Genomic DNA, 20,289 nt, shown 5'->3' on the forward strand with positions numbered 1-20,289 from the left:
TAGGCTATTGCAGCTTTTTTTTTAGGAGACAACAAGGAAAGGGAAGTGACAGACTCCAGTGACTCATCCCCAAATGAAAGGTAAGGTTCCTGGAACTGACTGAATGAAAGGATAGGTGCTTCACCGATGTGTTACTGGTATTTGAGAGTGGAATGATAGTCCACATGCCATGCATCAGCCTTTCTGATAAGTTGCTGGTAAAACGTGCCAGTCCAAGTGTCATGCCATGCTCTGCTTCCTCCTAAGCTGTTGTCTATTGTTGAGCAGAGATGCTGATGCTTGCATAGATAACCTGTCTGGTTGGAACTGGGCACATACATTATTCAATGTATTATATATTCACATTCAATGTATAACAAGTTTATACATTATTTACTTAACTACATAGACCAGGAATAGCTTTAGTCTATTTAAAAAAATATATGTATATATATTTATATTATCACATTCATATAAATGAATACCATATTGCTTGCTGATACACATTATGATGCTGTATTATTATTTAGTTATATGATATGATGATAAGTTACGGTATGTTATCAAACTCATATGATATGATATGATGATAAGTTACGGTATGTTATCAAACTCATATGATATGATGATAAGTTACGGTATGTTATCAAACTCATATGATATGATATGATGATAAGTTACGGTATGTTATCAAACTCATATGATATGATGATAAGTTGCGGTATGTTATCAAACTCATATGATATGATGGTAAGTTACGGTATGTTATCAAACTCATATGATATGATGATAAGTTACGGTATGTTATCAAACTCATATGATATGATATTATGATAAGTTACAGGATGTCATTCAACTCATATGATATTGAAAGACTGGGTAAGAGGTATGATACTTCCTCTAGTTCTTATGATATTGTAGCCTACAACTACTATTCAATTCGCAATGTAATGTAACCTTTCAAATGCAACGAATGGCCCTGAGGCCAGGTTGCATAGAGAGGAGCTCACTACAACTGCATCACATCTAAATGCATAATCTGTAGTAGGCGGGCAAAAATCGGCGCACAAATGGCGATAGGCTTTAGGTCGCCAGTACTGTTGTGCGCTGGATCGGCATGTTTACATTAGGCTTCTAAATGAAATGCCTAAAATAAAACTGTGTATAATAGCATCAATATCACTACTATTTAACCTCTATGAGGTGTGTGCATCAGGCATTAGGCCTACTCATGGAGAAGGCTGGTACTAGTAGATTATTAACCTCTATGAGGTGTGTGCATCAGGCATTAGGCCTACTCATGGAGAAGGCTGGTACTAGTAGATTATTAACCTCTATGAGGTGTGTGCATCAGGCATTAGGCCTACTCATGGAGAAGGCTGGTACTAGTAGATTATTAACCTCTATGAGGTGTGTGCATCAGGCATTAGGCCTACTCATGGAGAAGGCTGGTACTAGTAGATTATTAACTCTGACGAGCCGTTGAGTCATTTAAAACAAATTTGCATTGGACAATAACAACACTGTGTGTGTGTGTGTGTGTGTGTGTGTGTGTGTGTGTGTGTGTGTGTGTGTGTGTGTGTGTGTGTGTGTGTGTGTGTGTGTGTGTGTGTGTGTGTGTGTGTGTGTGTGTGTGTGTGTGTGTGTAATTGCATGCACACACACAGGTAATATCAGCCAAAAACAGGTTCGATAACAACTACATGTGGTTCATCATCCCATCCTATTCACAGCAACAGGTTCTCGACACTATCCATGTTGCTACTGTGCTTCTTCAGTGCCACAAACACCTAGCAGGTATTAACTAACATTCTCTGAAGTTATCTTGCCAGCTAGGTGTAAGGTAGAATTAATTCACATTTTGCAAGTTCGTAGTAGGCTACTTGGTATGCCTACAATCAATGGATAAGTAAATGTAAGCCTGGTGCCTACCCATGACCAAACCACAGCCCACAGACAGGTAAAAAGCACCACGGTGACGATGTAGTTTCATAAGTGCCAACCGACTCCGCCTCTTCTCCTAAAGTATAAATTGTACTAAACTAGTCGAGCAGATAGAGATCAAAGCAAGAGGCTTGAGAGAAAGATTAGATTATCAACTCAAAATTAGATTAGAATAAACTCAGACATGGGAGACCAGATACGCTATGCCACTAGTGCCCAGATTATTGGAGTGATATATAGAGAGGCATTTCAAGTCAAGGTAAACCACTATAGAAATTAATAAGCATAAGGCGTGTGTGTGTGTGTGTGTGTGTGTGTGTGTGTGTGTGTGTGTATTCCATTTTTGTTTATATAAATTGATCAATTTAAAAAAAGTTCTTATATTTGTATCTGTTACATTTTTACATAGTATTCTAAAGTAATATAATTTCACTTTTTCTACAGATGTTTATGATCTCCATACTGTGGTCTGATGAGAGTGAAGTAATTGTCTACAGATCGTTCCTAGATTTGAAGGAGTTTCATGTAAGTTTTAAATTGAACCTGTACATCAATAAAGGAGCGTCAGGTAGCCTAGCGGTTAAGGGCATTGGGCCAGTAGGTAAAAAATATGTCGACATGCCCTTGAGCAGGCACTCAACCCTAATGGTTCCTGTAAGTTGCTCTGGATAAGTGTCTGCTAAATGATAAACAAATGTAACAATTGAAAGTGATTGATACATCTTTATCAGAGGATATGTGATATCCCTCCTCTTATTTCAACAGAGACAACTGAAGAAGAGGTTTTTCCTTGGGAATCCTTTCCGCAAGAGAGACAGAGTGATTCCCAAATTCAGAGGTAAGTCAACAACCTCAGTCTCATCTTTGCCTCACAATCTACCCCCAAACTATTTAAACTCTGCTTCGTCACTTTGCTATCTCACTTCCTCATCACATTCATGTTGTTCTTCTTCCTACCTCAATGAAAGAGTGAAACCTCAACAATTAAAAAAGAGGGAATACATTTTTCAGACCTTACTAATTGTTGTCTTCTCTCAGCCACAGCTATGAGGAGAAAGATCCAGGAGAAGGGTCCTAGTTGGTTGATGCGTCGGATGAACTTACTGGAGAACTACTGCAGCGACCTGCTCAGGTGTGACCCCTCCGTGACCCGTAGTTCAGAGGTCACTCAGTTCTTCATGCCCAAAGATCACGACCTGCAGGCAGACTTCACCAAGAACAGGTAAACACATACAAACATTCCTTGTTTCAGCTTCTTTTTAAAAAATATATATTTTTCATTGTTTCAGCCTTCTTATTTCACTACACTAATAATTAAATCGTAGATTAACGTACCGGATGACAGCATCTACTTACTAAATGGCAACAATGTTTTATGAGCCTAGCACTCTGATCTTCTCATAAAAACTTAAAGAAAACCTCCAGCAGGTATGTTACCGTCAGCATTTGTCTCCTCTCTACAGCGTCATAACGCTGCCATCGAAGGAGGGGGTGGGGAACATGAGCGGGCAGCGTCTGAGCGTGGGCAATAGGACACACGCCTTTGTTAGCCAGTCTTACCGCTGTGTGGGGCCCTACAACACCAAGGACACTAAGAACAGGCCCTTTAAAGTGGCCTTGGATGAGAGGCTGGACGTGCTCATCAAAGACCCGGCAGGTTAGAGTCCTCTTTAATATAGTTTACTTTTATTTACCTGCATTTTAATGTAGGTTAGCCCACATTTAATTTCTCCTTACACTGTTAACCTGGGATATGCTCCACTTTCAAGCTTTGTGTGGAGAAGCATGGAAAGTAAGACTAGTCTAATTAAGACTTCCTCTGTCTCGGTCTGTGTGTGTTCATTCAGGCTGGTGGCTGGTAGAGAACGAGGATAAACAGTTAGCCTGGTTCCCTGCTCCCTACCTGGAGATTTGTGAGGCAGAGGAGGATGAAGATGAAATGGATGGAATTCCCTTGGGGGGTGAGATACTTCTTACTGTATATTAATGCATATCCTTTCCACAGTCCAAACTTGATCACAGTAGATGTTGTGAGTTTGTTTAATATACTAGGCCTACTTTGGATTGCAGTTGGTGAATGGTGAAACCATAGTCGTTCGAACATTCCACAGCCAGCCAAACACCAGGGGGTAGTCCTGAGCGAGATAAATCACCCTCATCATAACAACAGCAGAGAATTACAGACAGAGATTGTATTACAGATTACAATATTGCATTACAAGATGTTGTGTCATGGTTTTGAGATTTGTCAAGATCCACTATCTACAGTGCCATCAGAATATATTCACACCCTTGACTTATTTCACATTTTGTTCTGTTTGGGGCGGTAGCGATCCTAGTGCTTAGAGTGTTGGGCCAGTAACAGAAAGGTTGCTGGATCAAATCCCTGAGCTGACAAGGTGAAAGTCTGTCCTTCTGCCCCTGAACAAGGCAGTTAACCCACTGTAGGCTGTCATTGTAAATAAGAATTTGTTCTTAACTGACCTGCCTAGTTAAATAAAAAAATACAACGTGGATTAAATATATTTTTCTCACCCATTTACACATAGTACCCCATACTGACAAAGTGAAAACATATACAGTACCAGTCAAAAGTTTGGAGACACCTACTCATTCAAGGGTTTTTCTTTATTTGTACTATTTTCTACATTGTAGAATAATAGCGAAGACATCAAAACTATGAAATAACACAATCATGTAGTAACCAAAAAAGGTTTAAACAAATCCAAATATATTTTACATTTGAGATTCTTCAAAGAAAACACCATTTGATTTGATGACAGCTTTGCACACTTTTGGCATTCTCTCAACCAGCTTCATGAGGTAGTCACCTGGAATGCATTTCAATTGACAGGTGTGCCTTGTTAAAAGTTAATTTGTGGCATTTCTTTCCTCCTTAATGCATTTGAGCCAATCAGTTGTGTTGTGACAAGGTAGGGGTGGTGTACAGAAGACAGCCCTATTTGGTAAAAGTCCAAGTCCATATTATGGCAAGGAGTATGAGCGTAGGCGGTTTCCGCCTTCTGATAGTGTCTGAAGGGCACAATACTCAAAACAGGTGTTAACACACACACAGAGGTCTCCTAAGAGGAGACCTTACAGTTTATCATAACACAATTTATTAACCCTTTAAAAGGTATGAGGCCTTGGTTTAACCCCTTCAACACCAATAGGAAGAAGAGACTTGCTTGTGCCAAGAAACATGAGCAATGGACATTAGACTGGTGGAAATCTGTCCTTAGGTCTGATGAGTCAAAATATGAGATATTTGGTTCCAACTGCCGTGTCTTTTGAGACACAGAGTAGGTGAACGGATGATCTTCGCATGTGTAGTTCCTACCGCGAAGCATGGAGGAGGAGGTGTGATGGTGTGGGGGTGCTTTGCTGGTGACACTGTCAGTGATTTATTTAGAATTCAAGGCACACTTAACGAGCATTGCTACCACAGCATTCTGCAGCGATACGCCATCCCATCTGGTTTGCTCTTAGTGGGACTATCATTTGTTTTTCAACAGGACAATGACCCAACACACCTCTAGGCTTCCACAATCACCTGACCTTAACTCAATTGAGATGGTTTGGGATGAGTTGGACTGCAGAGAAAAGGAAAAGCAGCCAACAAGTGCTCAGCATATGTGGGAACTCCTTCAAGACTGTTGAAAAGCATTCCAGGTGAAGCTGGTTGAGAGAATGCCAAGAATGTGCAAAGCTGTCATCAAGACAAAGGGTGGCTACTTTGAAGAATCTAAAATATAAACACTTTTTGGTTACTACATGATTCCATATCTGTCATTTCATAGTTTTGATGTCTTCACTATTATTCTACAATGTACAAAATAGTAAAAAATTAAGAAAAACCCTTGAATGAGAAGGTGTGTCCAAACTTTTGACTGGCACTGTATATATATGTTTTTCTTGCACATTCATTGATATATAGAAATATCTAATTTACATAAGTATTCACACCCCTGAGACAGTACTTTGTAGAAGCACCTTTGGTGGCGATTACAGCTGCGAGTCTTTCTTGGTAAGTCTCTAAGAGCTTTCCACTTTTATTCTGAAAAACATATGTGGAAAAAGTAAAGGGTTGTGAATCCTTCTAAAGGCACTGTATAAATTCCCAGAAGGACTACTGCTGATGGTGTTGTAGAAAGGAATCTCTGTTGTTTAACAAGCTTCCTGGTTTGTCCCTCAGGAACTCTCTACTGTGCTATGAGGAGTTACTCCACTAACAATAATGACGAGGTGCCTGTTCCTATTGGCTCTGTGGTAGAGGTGCTAAGGAAATCAGATGACGGATGGTGGCTCATCAGGTATGTCAACATGTAACCTGACTATCAGTCTGCCTGTCTGCCTCTCAGAATACTACACAGACAAAGCAACCAAACTGCATTTACTTGTCTGGTCTGTGACAAGACAACGCAACCAATGTACAAACTCTCATTGTCTTGGCTACAATAGTGTGACAGCAAGAATGTGGGGGGAACTTTTGAATGCATTGTCACTCCAAATGTGATTATAGTTTATGTGAACAGGGAGCACCTACTTGGCTGGCCACCAAAAGTTAATACCTGAAATAAAATGTCATAGTGACATCCCGTGGTTTTCTTACAGTGTTATTTGGTAACGAACAACAGTGAAGAGAGTAGGGATGACCAATCACCTGTTAGTGGTTCCTTTTGACAAATGATGATTGATGGTGACGAACGGCACCACTTCAATATTCTGTTAAGCAAAGACATGAAAGTCATGACCTGAAGATGTCCTGTAAAAAAATGAACAATCTGAACTCTGAGTGATGCAGCTCTTTTCTCTCCAGGTATAATGGCAGGATGGGCTATGTTCCCTCCATGTACCTGCAGCCCTACAACAACCCACGTGCTGGCTTCCACACCCTGCAGAGGAAGCTGCACAGCTCCTCTCTCAATCTGGCAACCCACATGAACAGCTCTACTCTCAACCTGGCATCAAGTGGTGGAAGCCAATCTAGCAACTGCTACCCAGCCACCCTGTATGAGGAGGCAGAGCTTAAGGAGCATACTACCCAGCCCAGGGGTGATCTGTACCGGGCTCCCCATCTCCAAAAGACCCGTTCTCTGGAGCTCCTGTCTGAGACCTGTCTCGGCATGGCTGTCCCTCCATCCCAAAGACAGAGAGAAGACCTGGAGTCAAACCCGAATCCGGCAATCCGCAAGAGCACCATCAGCGGGGCAGAGTCCTCCATCTCTGACAGCTCGTCAAGCATTGAGTCTTTGGGCCGGAGTGTCAGGGCGTATTCCTCCAGTGAGGAGGACCCCCTAAGCCCCCCACACAGCCCCAAGTCCTCACCCGAGCCAGGGGAGAGGAATAGTGGCCGCAGCCGACCAGATGAGAGCCTCTACTCCATCTCCAGGCCTGAGGCTGGGTCCTGTAAGATGCCCACCGCTGCCCCCAGGGTGCCCACACGACCCAGAACACATGAGATCCTGACTCGGTGTACCACCATGACCCGCAAGGCTGCCCTGGCCTCCAGGGGGGAGTTCTCCCTGCAGGACCCCATCCAGACCCACTAGAAAGGTTGGCAGCAGTGGTAGGGGAAGTGGGAGATAGGGTCATGGGGAGCCGTGGGGAGTGGGGGTTTTGGGGTTAGGTTTAAACTCGTCTCTCGCGGCCGACTTTACATCATGTAGCGCAATACTTTGAGTATGGCTCATGAGACTATGGTTAAATTAGCATAAGAATGCCTATGCTGTATGTTACACTAACCATGACTCCATCCAACCCTTTTTATGCGAGTAATGTACCTGTCAAATAAAAAACTCTCGACAGGCCTTTTATCCATAATCAGAGTTAAGATGGGAAGGAAACATATTGTACTTCTGTTTTTTATTCAGTAAATTAAAAGTTACGTGACAAAGTACTTTTTCAAATGTGTACAGTCTCATATGCTTTAGATCTACCCCTTTGGAGTTGACCAATGACTGGTTTGTTTGTTGTTGACCAATGACTGGTTTGTTTGTTGTTGACCAATGACTGGTTTGTTTGTTGTAGCCTAAATACCTCTTTGGAGTTGACCAATGAGTGGTTTGTTTGTTGTTGACCAATGACTGGTTTGTTTGTTGTAGCCTACATTTCATTCTTCTATTGGTGTCTGAAGTCACTGTTATTCCATACTGGAATTTTACTGTAACTATTTACCATTACTGTCTGTATGCCTTATATGCATGTCTAACTAATATAGTGTGCATTAAACAATATCCTATACACTGAATTCAATGTATTCATCTTCTCTCTTTCCAAGTCGTATTTTCTACTGTGGTCACATGTTTCTTTCCGTTTATATTGTCAGCTCAGAATCCACTACATCGCAAGCAAACTGAACATCTTATTAAAAACATCCCTCCAACACACACACACAAGCCACCAGTTGCCTGCGAAAACATCAGGTGAACAGATACCCGTGGTATTTAAGAAAACACTAGAAGTGATTGAGGAGCTGAGATTATGATTCAAATGGTTCATTACACTGTTTTTCTTGTTACTTTTATCTTTCTAAATGAGTTCAATTCCATTCATTTCAAAGGCGAGGTGACTTAAACTGCAAAATGAATGAAGTGAAGAAAAAGCATTGTGTAAAAACATTTGTGGGGATTGCCTTGACACTATTAGACGTTGGAGTCTGAGATTGTCGATTTACTTCTGATTGAGGTGAGAATAACAGCATGTTATGTAACTCGGTTTCTTCTGTTCTCTAACAGTCAGTTAGAAAGACTGATGAACAAACGTTGTAAAATAAAGCTCTTGTCAGTCTGTCTTCGCCTTGCCATTGACACTGTTAGATAATAAATTAGTTTCTCAAATTGTTGCTGTTGGCAGCAATCTCTCTCTGTGTATGTCGAGAAAAGGCCTTTGTTAACGTGACTTATGCTACAGACAAAGGGATTCACTTGGTATCACATCTTAAAAATAACTTAACCGTATCATATTCAATATCAATCTGTATGGACAATATATGTTTTGCTTTTCATGACAAGAAAAAGAAGACAGCACTTTATGGCCCATTTATTAGTTAAATAAACAAGGTATTCTGATAGTTTCCCTCTGAGAAAAGGAACAGTGGACTCACAGTAGCAATCCATTCCTTATCACAACAAGATGAAACTAGCCTACTGCATCTAGATTAAATCTGTCAATCAAACAATGAAGGAAATATATAAAAGAGAAGAATGTGGAGTTTCCAAATCATTACATGAATTGAGGTTCTCTGATTTCATCTATAACTTCCACTATTACTTCTGGACTTGTGCACGTGACATTAAAACTTGAAACTTGAAACTAAAGCAAACCAACAGTGTACTTTTAGGAGTGGCATTTACAGTCAGGAAGAAAGTGTTAATTGTGTTGACATTATGACTTTTATCCAAACACAAGCAGGAAGGACACTGATTAAACACGTAGACGCTGGGTAGAGTAGCTGAACTGGCGCAGTGCCATTCTTGCTTATTACACACACGTGTTGCTAAAAGAGTGACGGCTTATTGGGAAAATGAGTTAATATTCATGAATGGTCAAAGCAAAGACAAGGGAATGTGCCTAATGGGAATTGCTTAAGGATCAATGATTTACTGGTGGGAATGCTTTTAAGAGAAGGTTAATACTGTAAGAAAGGTAATAAATTCTTTTGTTTACACAAAAAAACATTGGTAGATTATTCAATTGACCTTTAAATCACTGAAAATACCGACATTGCTGATGTAACAAAAATTTTTTCCCATGTCTCCAATTTACAGGATTCCTGTAACATTTTGCCAGTAAGTCAGATCAGTGTAATGTATTCAAAGCATGCCACAAGTTGGCACCAATTCAATTAAAACAAAAGGAGGGAAGCTTCAGAACTGTGACTGACAAACGTATGTTCCATGATTAACGACTCATGGTGTAATTGTAATAACATACAGGACCTCAAGGCGTTTTGTTCACCTGACCTAGAATACCTCACAATCAAATGCCGACCGTGTTATCTCCCAAATTAAATGTATTTGGTTATTGTCACAGCACCGTATGTCACCCCTCAAGCCGATTCCACGACAGCCGTCAAGGAACTTCACTGGACTTTATGCAAACTAGAAACCATATATCCTGAGGCTGCAGTAATTGTAGCTGGGGATTTTTTACAAAGCAAATTTGAGGAAAAGGCTACCAAAATTCTATCAGCATATCGACTGTAGTACTCGCGATGGAAAAACACTCGATCATTGTTATTCCAACTTCCGGGATGCATACAAGGCCCTCCACCGCCCTCCTATTGGCAAATCTGACCACGACTCCATTTTGCTCCTCCCTTCCATACATGAAGGGAACATTTTGGCATTTGCTGTATGGTTGATGAGAAACTCCATATTGCAAATGTACGGCCCCTTACTAGACGGCGGCGGGCCGTGCACCGGGGCCAGATCTTCTGGGAAGTCATCGAATGAAGTCTCTCGGACATTCGGTTTCCGTTTTATAAAATGTTCAAATTTTGGTAATTTTTCCGAAAATACCACCAAAGGGCGAATGTAATCATATTGCAAATGTACAGAACATCACCAATCACGACGTGGCCTTTTCTCCTAAATGGAAAAGACTTTGAAGACGAAACTTGGTGAGCATAGGTTTAGCATAATGGGCAGTTGGCCCCGAAAAAGATGGCGTCGAGGCCTCAACGCTTTTTGAGTTAAGAGTTAATCCCATTTTTCTGGGATTAGAGGTCAAAAACAAAAATAGAGCACTAATTTGACCGCTTCACGTCAAAGTACATGAACCTACGGTGTCAGGAAAAAAGAACCAGCAATTTATCTATCGTAATTTAAGAGAAATTGTACAATGTACAATTGGTGATGTTAAAAAAAAAACTCTTCAAAAAAAGTTACAGATCCAGTTGCAGTGTGTTCAGAGGAATCTGTTAAGGTGGATTTCGGAGCTCTGCGAGATTTCTGTGATTTTCGGTGATTTTCGGAAATAACACACACTCATTCAACCCTCTGTAAATAAGTCAGTTCTTAATGTAAAGACTTAAAACTCAATATTCTATAAGAGCCTAACCCAAGGAGGATATGTGTTCACTTTCAGCTTCCTGTCTCAACCGGAAGTGCCTTAAAATGGTGTCATAGGGGCTGTTTCGAAGGGTTAAAAAGGTCAGATCTTTTCAAAACTGCATATGTGTGATTAGGCAACCCTCATGAACTGTAAATCAGTCATTTCTCCCAACAGATGTCAAAGAAAAGCTCTCACAAACACACATACACACACAGCAAGGATGGAGTGACACAGTGCGGGGCTTAAAGACACACATAGCCTGCAATGGCATTACCATAATCTCTAGGCAGTGCCGAGTTCAACAAGATGCCCCGCCTGACCTTAGCTTGCTCGGTCTGAGCGCAGCGAACGTGAAAAAAGTCGGCCCATAATGCAGCCTGGCCCTAAATTTCAGGTGCTTTTGGGGGAAAGCGGTGGAATCGTTGGGGTTAGAAGCACAATTCGATCTCAGGAACGTTCCTGAGGTCCTCCCGATCTGTGCAAGCTTAACCTTGACAATGTGGCATTAACCCTTAACAGTGAAAAGAAGGTGTTTACATCAAACAGTTTTCAATGACTTCTCTCCCCATAGGAATACATTGCCTATTCCCCTAAATTCAACCTGCTGCCTATGTGGGTTATGAATTCCTTATGAACCTGTCTTCGATGACATACCATCAGGCCACTGTGAGGTCTACCTGTGTTGATTCTAAGCTTCCTGGAGTAACCGGAAGGTGTTTTGATATAACCAACCTGCAGATCTCAAAAATCACTGCATTCAACCCTGTGTAAATCAGTCAGTTCTTAACATAAAGACTTTAAACTCAGGATTCTGTAAAAGCCTACCCCAATGAGGATATGTGTTTACTTTAAGCTACCTGTGCCAACCGGAAGGGCCTTCAATTGGGGTCACAGTGGCTGTTTCGAAGGGTTAAAAAAGTCACATCTTTCCAAAACTTCATATGTGTGACTAGGTAACCCTCATGAACTGTAAATCAGTCATGTATCCTATCAAATTTCCAAGAAAAGCTCATACACACACAGCAAGGATGGAGTGACACAGTGTGGGGCTTAGAGACACACAGAGCCTGCAATAGTTATCTTTGTTCGAACTATCAAAGAATATTCAGACCTAGAGCTCTGAAACTTTAGAAACCTGTTCTAGAGCTCAAGTCAATAGTGCACGATGAGTTATGTGGCACTAGAAGGTTCCCAGACCGAGAAACAGCCTCGTACATTTACAATAACTTAACCTCTTACATCTAGACGTTCCGCTAGCGGAACACCTGCTCCAATATCCAATGATGGGCATGGCGCGAAATACAAAGTCCTCGAAAATCCGAAAACTTCAATTTTTCAAACATATGACTATTTTACACCATTTTAAAGACAAGACTCTCCTTTATCTAACCACACTGTCCGATTTCAAAAAGGCTTGTCAGCAGAGTACCCAGCCAGAAATAATCAGACACCCATTTTTCAAGTTAGCATATAATGTCACAAAAAACAAAACCACAGCTAAATGCAGCACTAACCTTTGATGATCTTCATCAGATGACACTCCTAGGACATTATGTTATACAATACATGCATGTTTTGTTCAATCAAGTTCATATTTATATCAAAAAACAGCTTTTTACATTAGCATGTGACGTTCAGAACTAGCATACCCCCCGCAAACTTCCGGTGAATTTACTAAATTACTCACGATAAACGTTCACAAAAAACATAGCGATTATTTTAAGAATTATAGATACAGGACTCCTTTATGCAATCGCGGTGTCAGATTTTAAAATAGCTTTTCGGTGAAAGACATTTTGCAATATTCTGAGTAGATAGCTCGCCATCACGGGCTAGCTATTTTGACACCCTCCAAATTTGGTCCTCACCAAACTCAGATTTACTATAAGAAAAATTGGATAACCTTTGCTGTAATTCTTCAGAATGCACTCCCAGGACTTCTACTTCAATAACAAATGTTGGTTTGGTTCCAAATAATCCATAGTTATATCTAAATAGCGGCGTTTTGTTCCTGCGTTCAAGACACTATCCGAAGGGTAACGAAGGGTGACGCGCCCGGCGCGTTTCGTGACAAAAAAATTCAAAATATTCCATTACCGTACTTCGAAGCATGTCAAACGCTGTTTAAAATCAATTTTTATGCGATTTTTCTCGTAAAAAAAGCGATAATATTCCGACCGGGAGTCGTTGTTTTTGTTCAAAGACTGAAAATGAAAACATGGAGTTGGCTCGTGCACGGGCGCCCCAGTCTCATTGTTCTCAGATCGACCACTATCCAAATGCGCTACTGTTTTTCAGCCATGGCCTGCAAAGTCATCATTCAACGTTCTGCTGCCTTCTGAGAGCCTATGGGAGCGTTAGAAAATGTCACGTTACAGCAGAGACCCCCTGTTTTGGATAGAGATGATCAAGAAGGCCAAGAAATGGTCAGAGAGGGCGCTTCCTGTTTGGAATCTTCTCAGGTTTTGGCCTGCCAAATTAGTTCTGTTATACTCACAGACATCATTTAAACAGTTTTAGAAACTTTGGAGTGTTTTCTATCCAAAGCTAATAATTATATGCATATTCTAGTTTCTGGGCAGGAGTAATAATCAGATTAAATCAGGTACGTTTTTTATCCGGCCGTGAAAATACTGCCCCCTATCCATTAAAAGTTAAATTCATTTTGACCGTTACGAAAATGACGACATTTAGAAAAGTCCCAGAGTCGCAAGACTAGGTGCATTGAAACTGCCTCGGCCCATAGAGACGGACCCCAATGTTTCTGTCCAATAGCTCATTCAAGGACCCCGTAGCAATGCCCAGAAAATTTTGATTTTCAGCACCAATTAAGGTTGCTGCTCAGGCTCCAAATAACCTATCAAGCCTAAACTTGGGAGTCGGGGTCGCCTCGGCTAGGCCTACACATAATGTCAGAACTGGACCCGCAGCTAGAACGTAACTACGTGTTTTAAGTTTTTATTATGCTTTAAACAGAAGGTGCTGTGAATTATGGGCCTGCTCTGAAATATGTGATAGTTGGCTTATAATTGAGTTGGAAAAAGTGGGTCTGGTGTCAGTTTGTATCAGTTTGGTGTCAGAATGATATCTAATTGACTGATGGACGGTGACTTTCTGGCAGACTTTTGTCCATTTGCAATATGATTCAACAGTGAAAGACCATCACCAAAATGACATTCTGAAATCAACACCAACGAGTGATGGAGAGGAACCAGAATCACTGCCTGGCCATCCTGAGTTCATCGAGCCAGTCAATATTACATTCCTGCATTCTTTTGAGCATGTCAAATTCGTGATGGTAAATGCCCAATGAAACATATTGCAAATGGACAGCCGTGCGCCTGGTGATTGGAACGGGTTACCAGGATAACATTTTTATAATGGTTTTAGCTTCTTATGGCTGGATGGCAGTATTGAGTAGCTTGGATGAATAAGGTGCCCAGAGTAAACTGCCTGCTACTCAGGCCCAGAAGCTAAGATATGCATATTATTAGGATATCTGGATAGAAAACACTCTGACGTTTCTAAAACAATTTGAATGATGTCTGTGAGTATAACAGAACTCATATGGCAGGCAAAAACCTGAGAAAAAATCCAACCAGGAAGTGGGAAATCTGAGGTTTGTAGTTTTTCAAGTCTTGGCCTATCCAATATACAGTTTCTGTGGGGTCATATTGCACTTCCTAAGGCTTCCACTAGATGCCAACAGTCTTTAGAACCTTGTTTGAGGCTTCTACTGTGAAGTGGGGGAGAATAACATTTACATTTAAGTAATTTAGCAGACGCTCTTATCCAGAGCGACTTACAGTAGTGAATACATACATTTCATTTCATGCATTTAAAAAAAAAAAATTGTACTGGCCCGCCGTGGGAATCGAACCCACAACCCTGGCGTTGCACACACCATGCTGGCGTTGCACACACCATGCTGGCGTTGCACACACCATGCTCTACCAACTGAGCCACAGGGAAGACTTTAAGAGCTGATTGAGTGAGAGGACTGCCAGATGGGCATGAGCTTCAGCCATGAGTGTGCCCGTGAGAGGTAGCTGAGTTCCATTGCATTTCTAAAGACAAAGGAATTCTCCGGTTGAAATCTTATTGAAGATTTATGATAAAAACATCCTAAAGATTGATTCTATACATCGCTTGTGTCATATTCGTGAATGTAGGTGGCAGGGAAGTCAGGCGCAGGAGAAACCAATTTGGTTAAATATGGAGCATTTAATAAAAAACAAACTCCATAACCAAAGTACAAAATAAACTGGGTAAAAAATACCCGTCGCACACCAAAACACAAATCCACGTAACATAACATACAAACAATCACCGACAAGGACATGAGGGGAAACATAGGGTTAAATACACAAGTAATTAATGGGATTGGAAACAGGTGTGATGGAAGACAAGACAAAAAATGGATAATGAAAAACTGATCAGTGATGGCTAGAAGACCGGTGACGTCGACCGCTGAGCACCACCCGAGCAAGGAGGGGCATCGACTTCGGTAGAAGTCGTGACAGTTTGACATGTTTCTACGAACTGTAATGGAATTTTTTGAGTATTCGTCTGGCCTGCGCGTCGTGAATTTGGATTTGTGAACTGAAGGTGCGAACAAAAAGGAGGTATTTGGACATAAAGGATGGACTTTATCGAACAAAACAAACATTTATTGTGGAACTGGGATTTCTGGGAGTGCATTCTGATGAAGATCATCAAAGGTAAGTGAATATTTATAATGCTATTTCTGACTTCTGTTGACTCCAACATGGCGGATATATGTATAGCTTGTTTTTATGTCTGAGCACCGTACTCAGATTATTGCATGGTGTGCTTTTTCGGTAAAGCTTTTTTGAAATCTGACACAGCGGTTGCATTAAGGAGAAGTTTATCTAAAGTTCCATGCATAACACTTGTATTTTCATCAACATTTATGATGAGTATTTCTGTAAATTGTTGTGGCTCTCTGCAAAATCACCGGCTGTTTTGGAAGCAAAACATTACTGAACATAACACGCCAATGTAAAATGAGATTTTTGGATATAAATATGAACTTTATCGAACAAAACATACATGTATTGTGTAACATGAAGTCCTATGAGTGTCATCTGATGAAGATCATCAAAGGTTAGTGATTCATTTTATCTCTATTTCTGCTTTTTGTGACTCCTCTCTTTTGCTGCAAAAATGGCTGTGTTTTTCTGTGACTAAGCGCTGACCTAACATAATTGTTTGATGTGCTTTCACTGTAAAGCCTTTTTGAAATCGGACACTGTGGTGGGATTAACAACAAGTTTATCTTTAAAATGGTGTAAAATACTTGTATGTTTGAGGAATTTTAATTATGAGATTTCTGTTGTTTGAATTTGGCGCCCTGCGCTTTCACTGGCTGTTGTCATATCAATCCAGTTAATGGGATTCCAGCCATAAGAAGTTAAATGCCTTTAGGGGGGTGCAAGGGGTCCACGGTTGGGTAGGGAGCACCCCCCCCCCATCCGTGCCCATCCAATAGGGGGCGCCCCTAGTCATTTTGGACATTTTTCAAAAAATCGTTAAAAAACGACAGAGTCCCACTTCTCTCATGTCACCATCGAGCGATGGAGAGGAACCACTAGCACTGCCCGGCCATCTCGAGTTCATCGGGCCTGTCAATTATGCATTTCTGTAGTATTTTTGAGCATGTCAAATCCGTGATGGTAAATGCCCATTGAAACATATTGCAAATGGACAGTACATTTGCAATATGATTCAACAGTGAAAAACATCACCAAATGGACATGATGAAATCAACACAACGAGCAATGGAGAGGAACCACTATCACTGCTCGGCCATCCCGAGTTCATCGGGCCAGTCAATTTCGCATTTCTGCAGTATTTTTGAGCATGTCAAATTCATGATGGTAAATGCCCATTGAAACATATTGCAAATGGACAGCTGTGCACCTGGTGATTGGAATGGGTTATCAGAAGCACATTTTAAAATGTTTTTTAATGCCTTTAGGGGGGAGCAAGGGGTCTACGGTTGGGTAGGGAGCACCCCCCACCCATGCCCATCCAATAGGGGGCACCCCTGGTCATTTTGGACGTTTTTCAAAAAATCGTTAAAAAACAGAGTCCCACTTCTCCCTCATCATACATGACAAATAGACCATCGAGGTTGATTCATAGCTTTATTTATTTATTTTATTTTACCAGGTAAGTTGACAGAGAACACATTCTCATTTACAGCAACAACCTGGGGAATAGTTTCAGGGGATAGGAGGGGGATGAATGAGCCAATTGTAAGCTGGGGATGATTAGGTTGCCATGATGGTATGAGGGCCAGATTGGGAATTTAGCCAGGACACCAGGGTTAACACCCCTACTCTTACAATAAGTGCAATGGGATCTTTAATGACCTCAGAGAGTCAGGACACCTGTTTAACATCCCATCCAATTGACAGCACCCTACACAGGGCAGTGTCCCCAATCACAGCCCTGGGGCATTGGTATATTTTTTTTAGACCAGAGGAAAGAGTGCCTCCTACTGGCCATCCAACACCACTTCCAGCAGCATCTGGTTTCCCATCCAGGGACTGACCAGGACCAACCCTGCTTTGCTTCAGAAGCAAGCCAGCAGTGGGATGCAGGGTGGTATGCTGCTGGTCATAGGGCTAACATAGGGCTATATATCATTTGGGCCGTATAAATGCCATTGGTTCACTGACTTTTGGGTTTGGAAACCGACTTCCCATGATCGTACATGGCAAATGGACAAAACATCCTGATTTGGCACATTCAATACTTTCATATTGCATTTGGACATTTCTTATGGCATTTGGCAAAAAAAAGTGACTTTAGACTTTGACTTTTGACTTATAATATATAACAATAAAATATGACAAAAGTATGTTCATACGGTTCTTATACATGTGTAATTGACAAAAAAATCGAAAGAATTTTGAAAAACGGTCCAGAAAGCACTTTTTAAAGGGGGTGATAAGTTTTTGAATTTTTTTTCGCATTTTCAAAATTTTACTCTTGGGTCTTGACTTGTGTTACATTTGCAATAAGAACATTTACGGTGGAGCGCGCTCGCCATCTATTGGATTTTTGCTGTGTGACACTTGGCATTTGCCATATGACATTTGCAATATGTTTTGAATGAAACGGCATCTAAATGAGTGGTATTGTACATCGTGTATATGTTTCGTACGGTACCAATAAGATCCCATTCATTTTTGTCCATTTCAGGGGGGTCTTCCCTTACTATAAGCAGAAACTCAAAGAAGAAGTACCCGTGCTAAGGACTATTCAACGCTGGTCTGACCAATCGGAATCCACACTTCAAGATTGATTTGATCACGTGGACTGGGATATGTAGCTTCCGAGAATAATATTGGCGTGTGCACTGAGACGGTTACTGATTTCATCAAGAAGGGAGATGTTGTACCCACTGTGACTATTAAAACCTACCCTAACCAGAAACTGTAAATAGATGATACATTTGCACAAAACTGAAGGGCGAACCACCGCATTTAACCATGGCAAGGTGACTGGGAATATGGAAGAATACAAACAGAATAGTCATTCCCTCCAAAAGGCAATCAAACAAGCAAAACGTCCGCATAGAGACAAGTGGAATCGCAATTCAACGGCTCAGACACGAGACGTATGTGGCAGGGTCTAAAAAGAATCACGGACTAAGAAAGGAAAACCAGGCAAACCGGACACCGACGTCTTGCTTCCGGACAAGCTAACCAAGTTCTTTGCACGCTTTGAAGATAACCCAGTGCTACCAATGTGGCCAGCTACCAAGGACTGTGGGCTCTCCTTCTCCGTGGACAACGTGAGTAAGACATTTAAACGTGTACATTCTCGCAAGGCTACCGGCCCAGACGGCATCCCTAGCCATGTCCTCAGAGCATGCGCAGACCAGCTGGCTGGTGTGTTTACAGACATATTCAGTCTCTCCCTATCCCAGTCTGCTGTCCCCACATGCTTCAAGATGTCAACCATTGTTCCTGTACCCAAGCATGCAAAGGTAACTGAACTAAATGACTATCGCCCCGTAGCACTCACTTCTGTCATCATGAAGTGCTTTGAGAGACTAGTCAAGGATCATAACACCTCCACCGTGCCTGTCACCCTAGACCCACTTCAATTTGCATACCACCCCAATAGGTCCACAGAAGATGTAATCACCATCACACTGCACACTGCCCTATCCCACCTGGACAAGAGGAATACCTATGTAAGAATGCTGTTCATTGACTACAGCTCAGCAATAAACACCATAGTACCCTCCAAGCTCATCAATAAGCTTGAGGCCCTGGGTCTCAACCCCGGCCTGTGCAATTGGGTCCTGGACTTCTTGACGGGCCGCCCCCCAGGTGGTGAAGGTAGGAAATAACACCTCCACTTCGCTGATCCTCAACACTGGGGCCCCATAAGGGTGGGTGTTCAGCCCTGTCCTGTACTCCCTGTTCACCCATGACTGCGTGGCAATGCACGCCTCCAACTCAGTCATCAAGTCTGCAGATGACACAACAGTAGTAGGTTTGATTACCAACAATGACGAGACAGCCTACAGGGAGGAGGTAAGGGCTCTAGGAGTGTGGCGTCAGGAAAATAACCTCTCACTCAGTGTCAACAAAACAAAGGAGATGATCGTGAACTTCAGGAAACAGCAGAGCAAGCACCCCCTCCCCTATCCACAACAACGGGACAGCAGTGGAGGTGGAAAGTTTTAAGTTCTTCTGCATACATATCACTGACAAACTGAAATGGTCCACCCACACAGACAGACTGGTGAAGAAGGCGCAACAGCACCTCGTCAACCTCAGGAGGCTTGGGAAATTTGGCTTGTCACCTAAAACCCTCACAAACCTTTACAGATGCACAATTGAGAGCATCAGGCTGTATCACTGCCTGGTACGGCAACTGCACTGCCCACAACCGCAGGGCTCTCCAGAGCGTGGTGCGGTCTGCACAACGCATCCCGGGGCCAAACTACCTGCCCTCCAGGACACCTACAGCACCGATGTCACAGGAAGGCCAAAAAGATAATCAAGGACAACAACCACCCGAGCCACTGCCTGTTCACCCTGCCATCATTGGGGCGGCAGGTAGCCGAGTGGTTAGAGCGTTGGACTAGTAACCAAAAGGTTGCAAGATCAAATCCCAGAGCTGACAAGGTAAACATCTGTCGTTCTACCCTGAACAAGGCAGTTTACCCACTGTTCCTAGTCCGTCATTGAAAATAAGAATTTGTTCTTGTAGTTAAATTAAGGTAAAAATAAAAAATCCTCCAGAAGGCGAGGTCAATAC

At 41.8% G+C, this 20,289-nt stretch overlaps 1 protein-coding gene across 2 annotated transcripts; it reads left to right on the plus strand.

Moving 5' to 3' along the window:
* The first annotated feature begins 1,941 nt into the window (after positions 1-1,941).
* On the plus strand, positions 1,942-8,173 carry LOC115152937 (NADPH oxidase organizer 1). 2 transcript variants are annotated; one of them, XM_029697876.1, is made up of 8 exons: positions 1,942-2,182; positions 2,368-2,448; positions 2,689-2,761; positions 2,962-3,145; positions 3,387-3,580; positions 3,771-3,884; positions 6,119-6,236; positions 6,743-8,173. In XM_029697876.1, the coding sequence occupies exons 1-8, from the start codon at positions 2,108-2,110 to the stop codon at positions 7,473-7,475; spliced, it is 1,572 nt and encodes a 523-aa protein (XP_029553736.1). In that variant the 5' UTR covers positions 1,942-2,107; the 3' UTR covers positions 7,476-8,173. The 2 variants fall into 2 exon arrangements, with proteins under 2 accessions (XP_029553736.1, XP_029553737.1); XM_029697877.1 differs by having other exon boundaries at positions 2,968-3,145.
* The last annotated feature ends 12,116 nt before the right edge of the window (positions 8,174-20,289 follow it).

This window comes from Salmo trutta, chromosome 18 (genome assembly GCF_901001165.1).
Source record: "Salmo trutta chromosome 18, fSalTru1.1, whole genome shotgun sequence".
NCBI lineage: Eukaryota > Metazoa > Chordata > Actinopteri > Salmoniformes > Salmonidae > Salmo > Salmo trutta.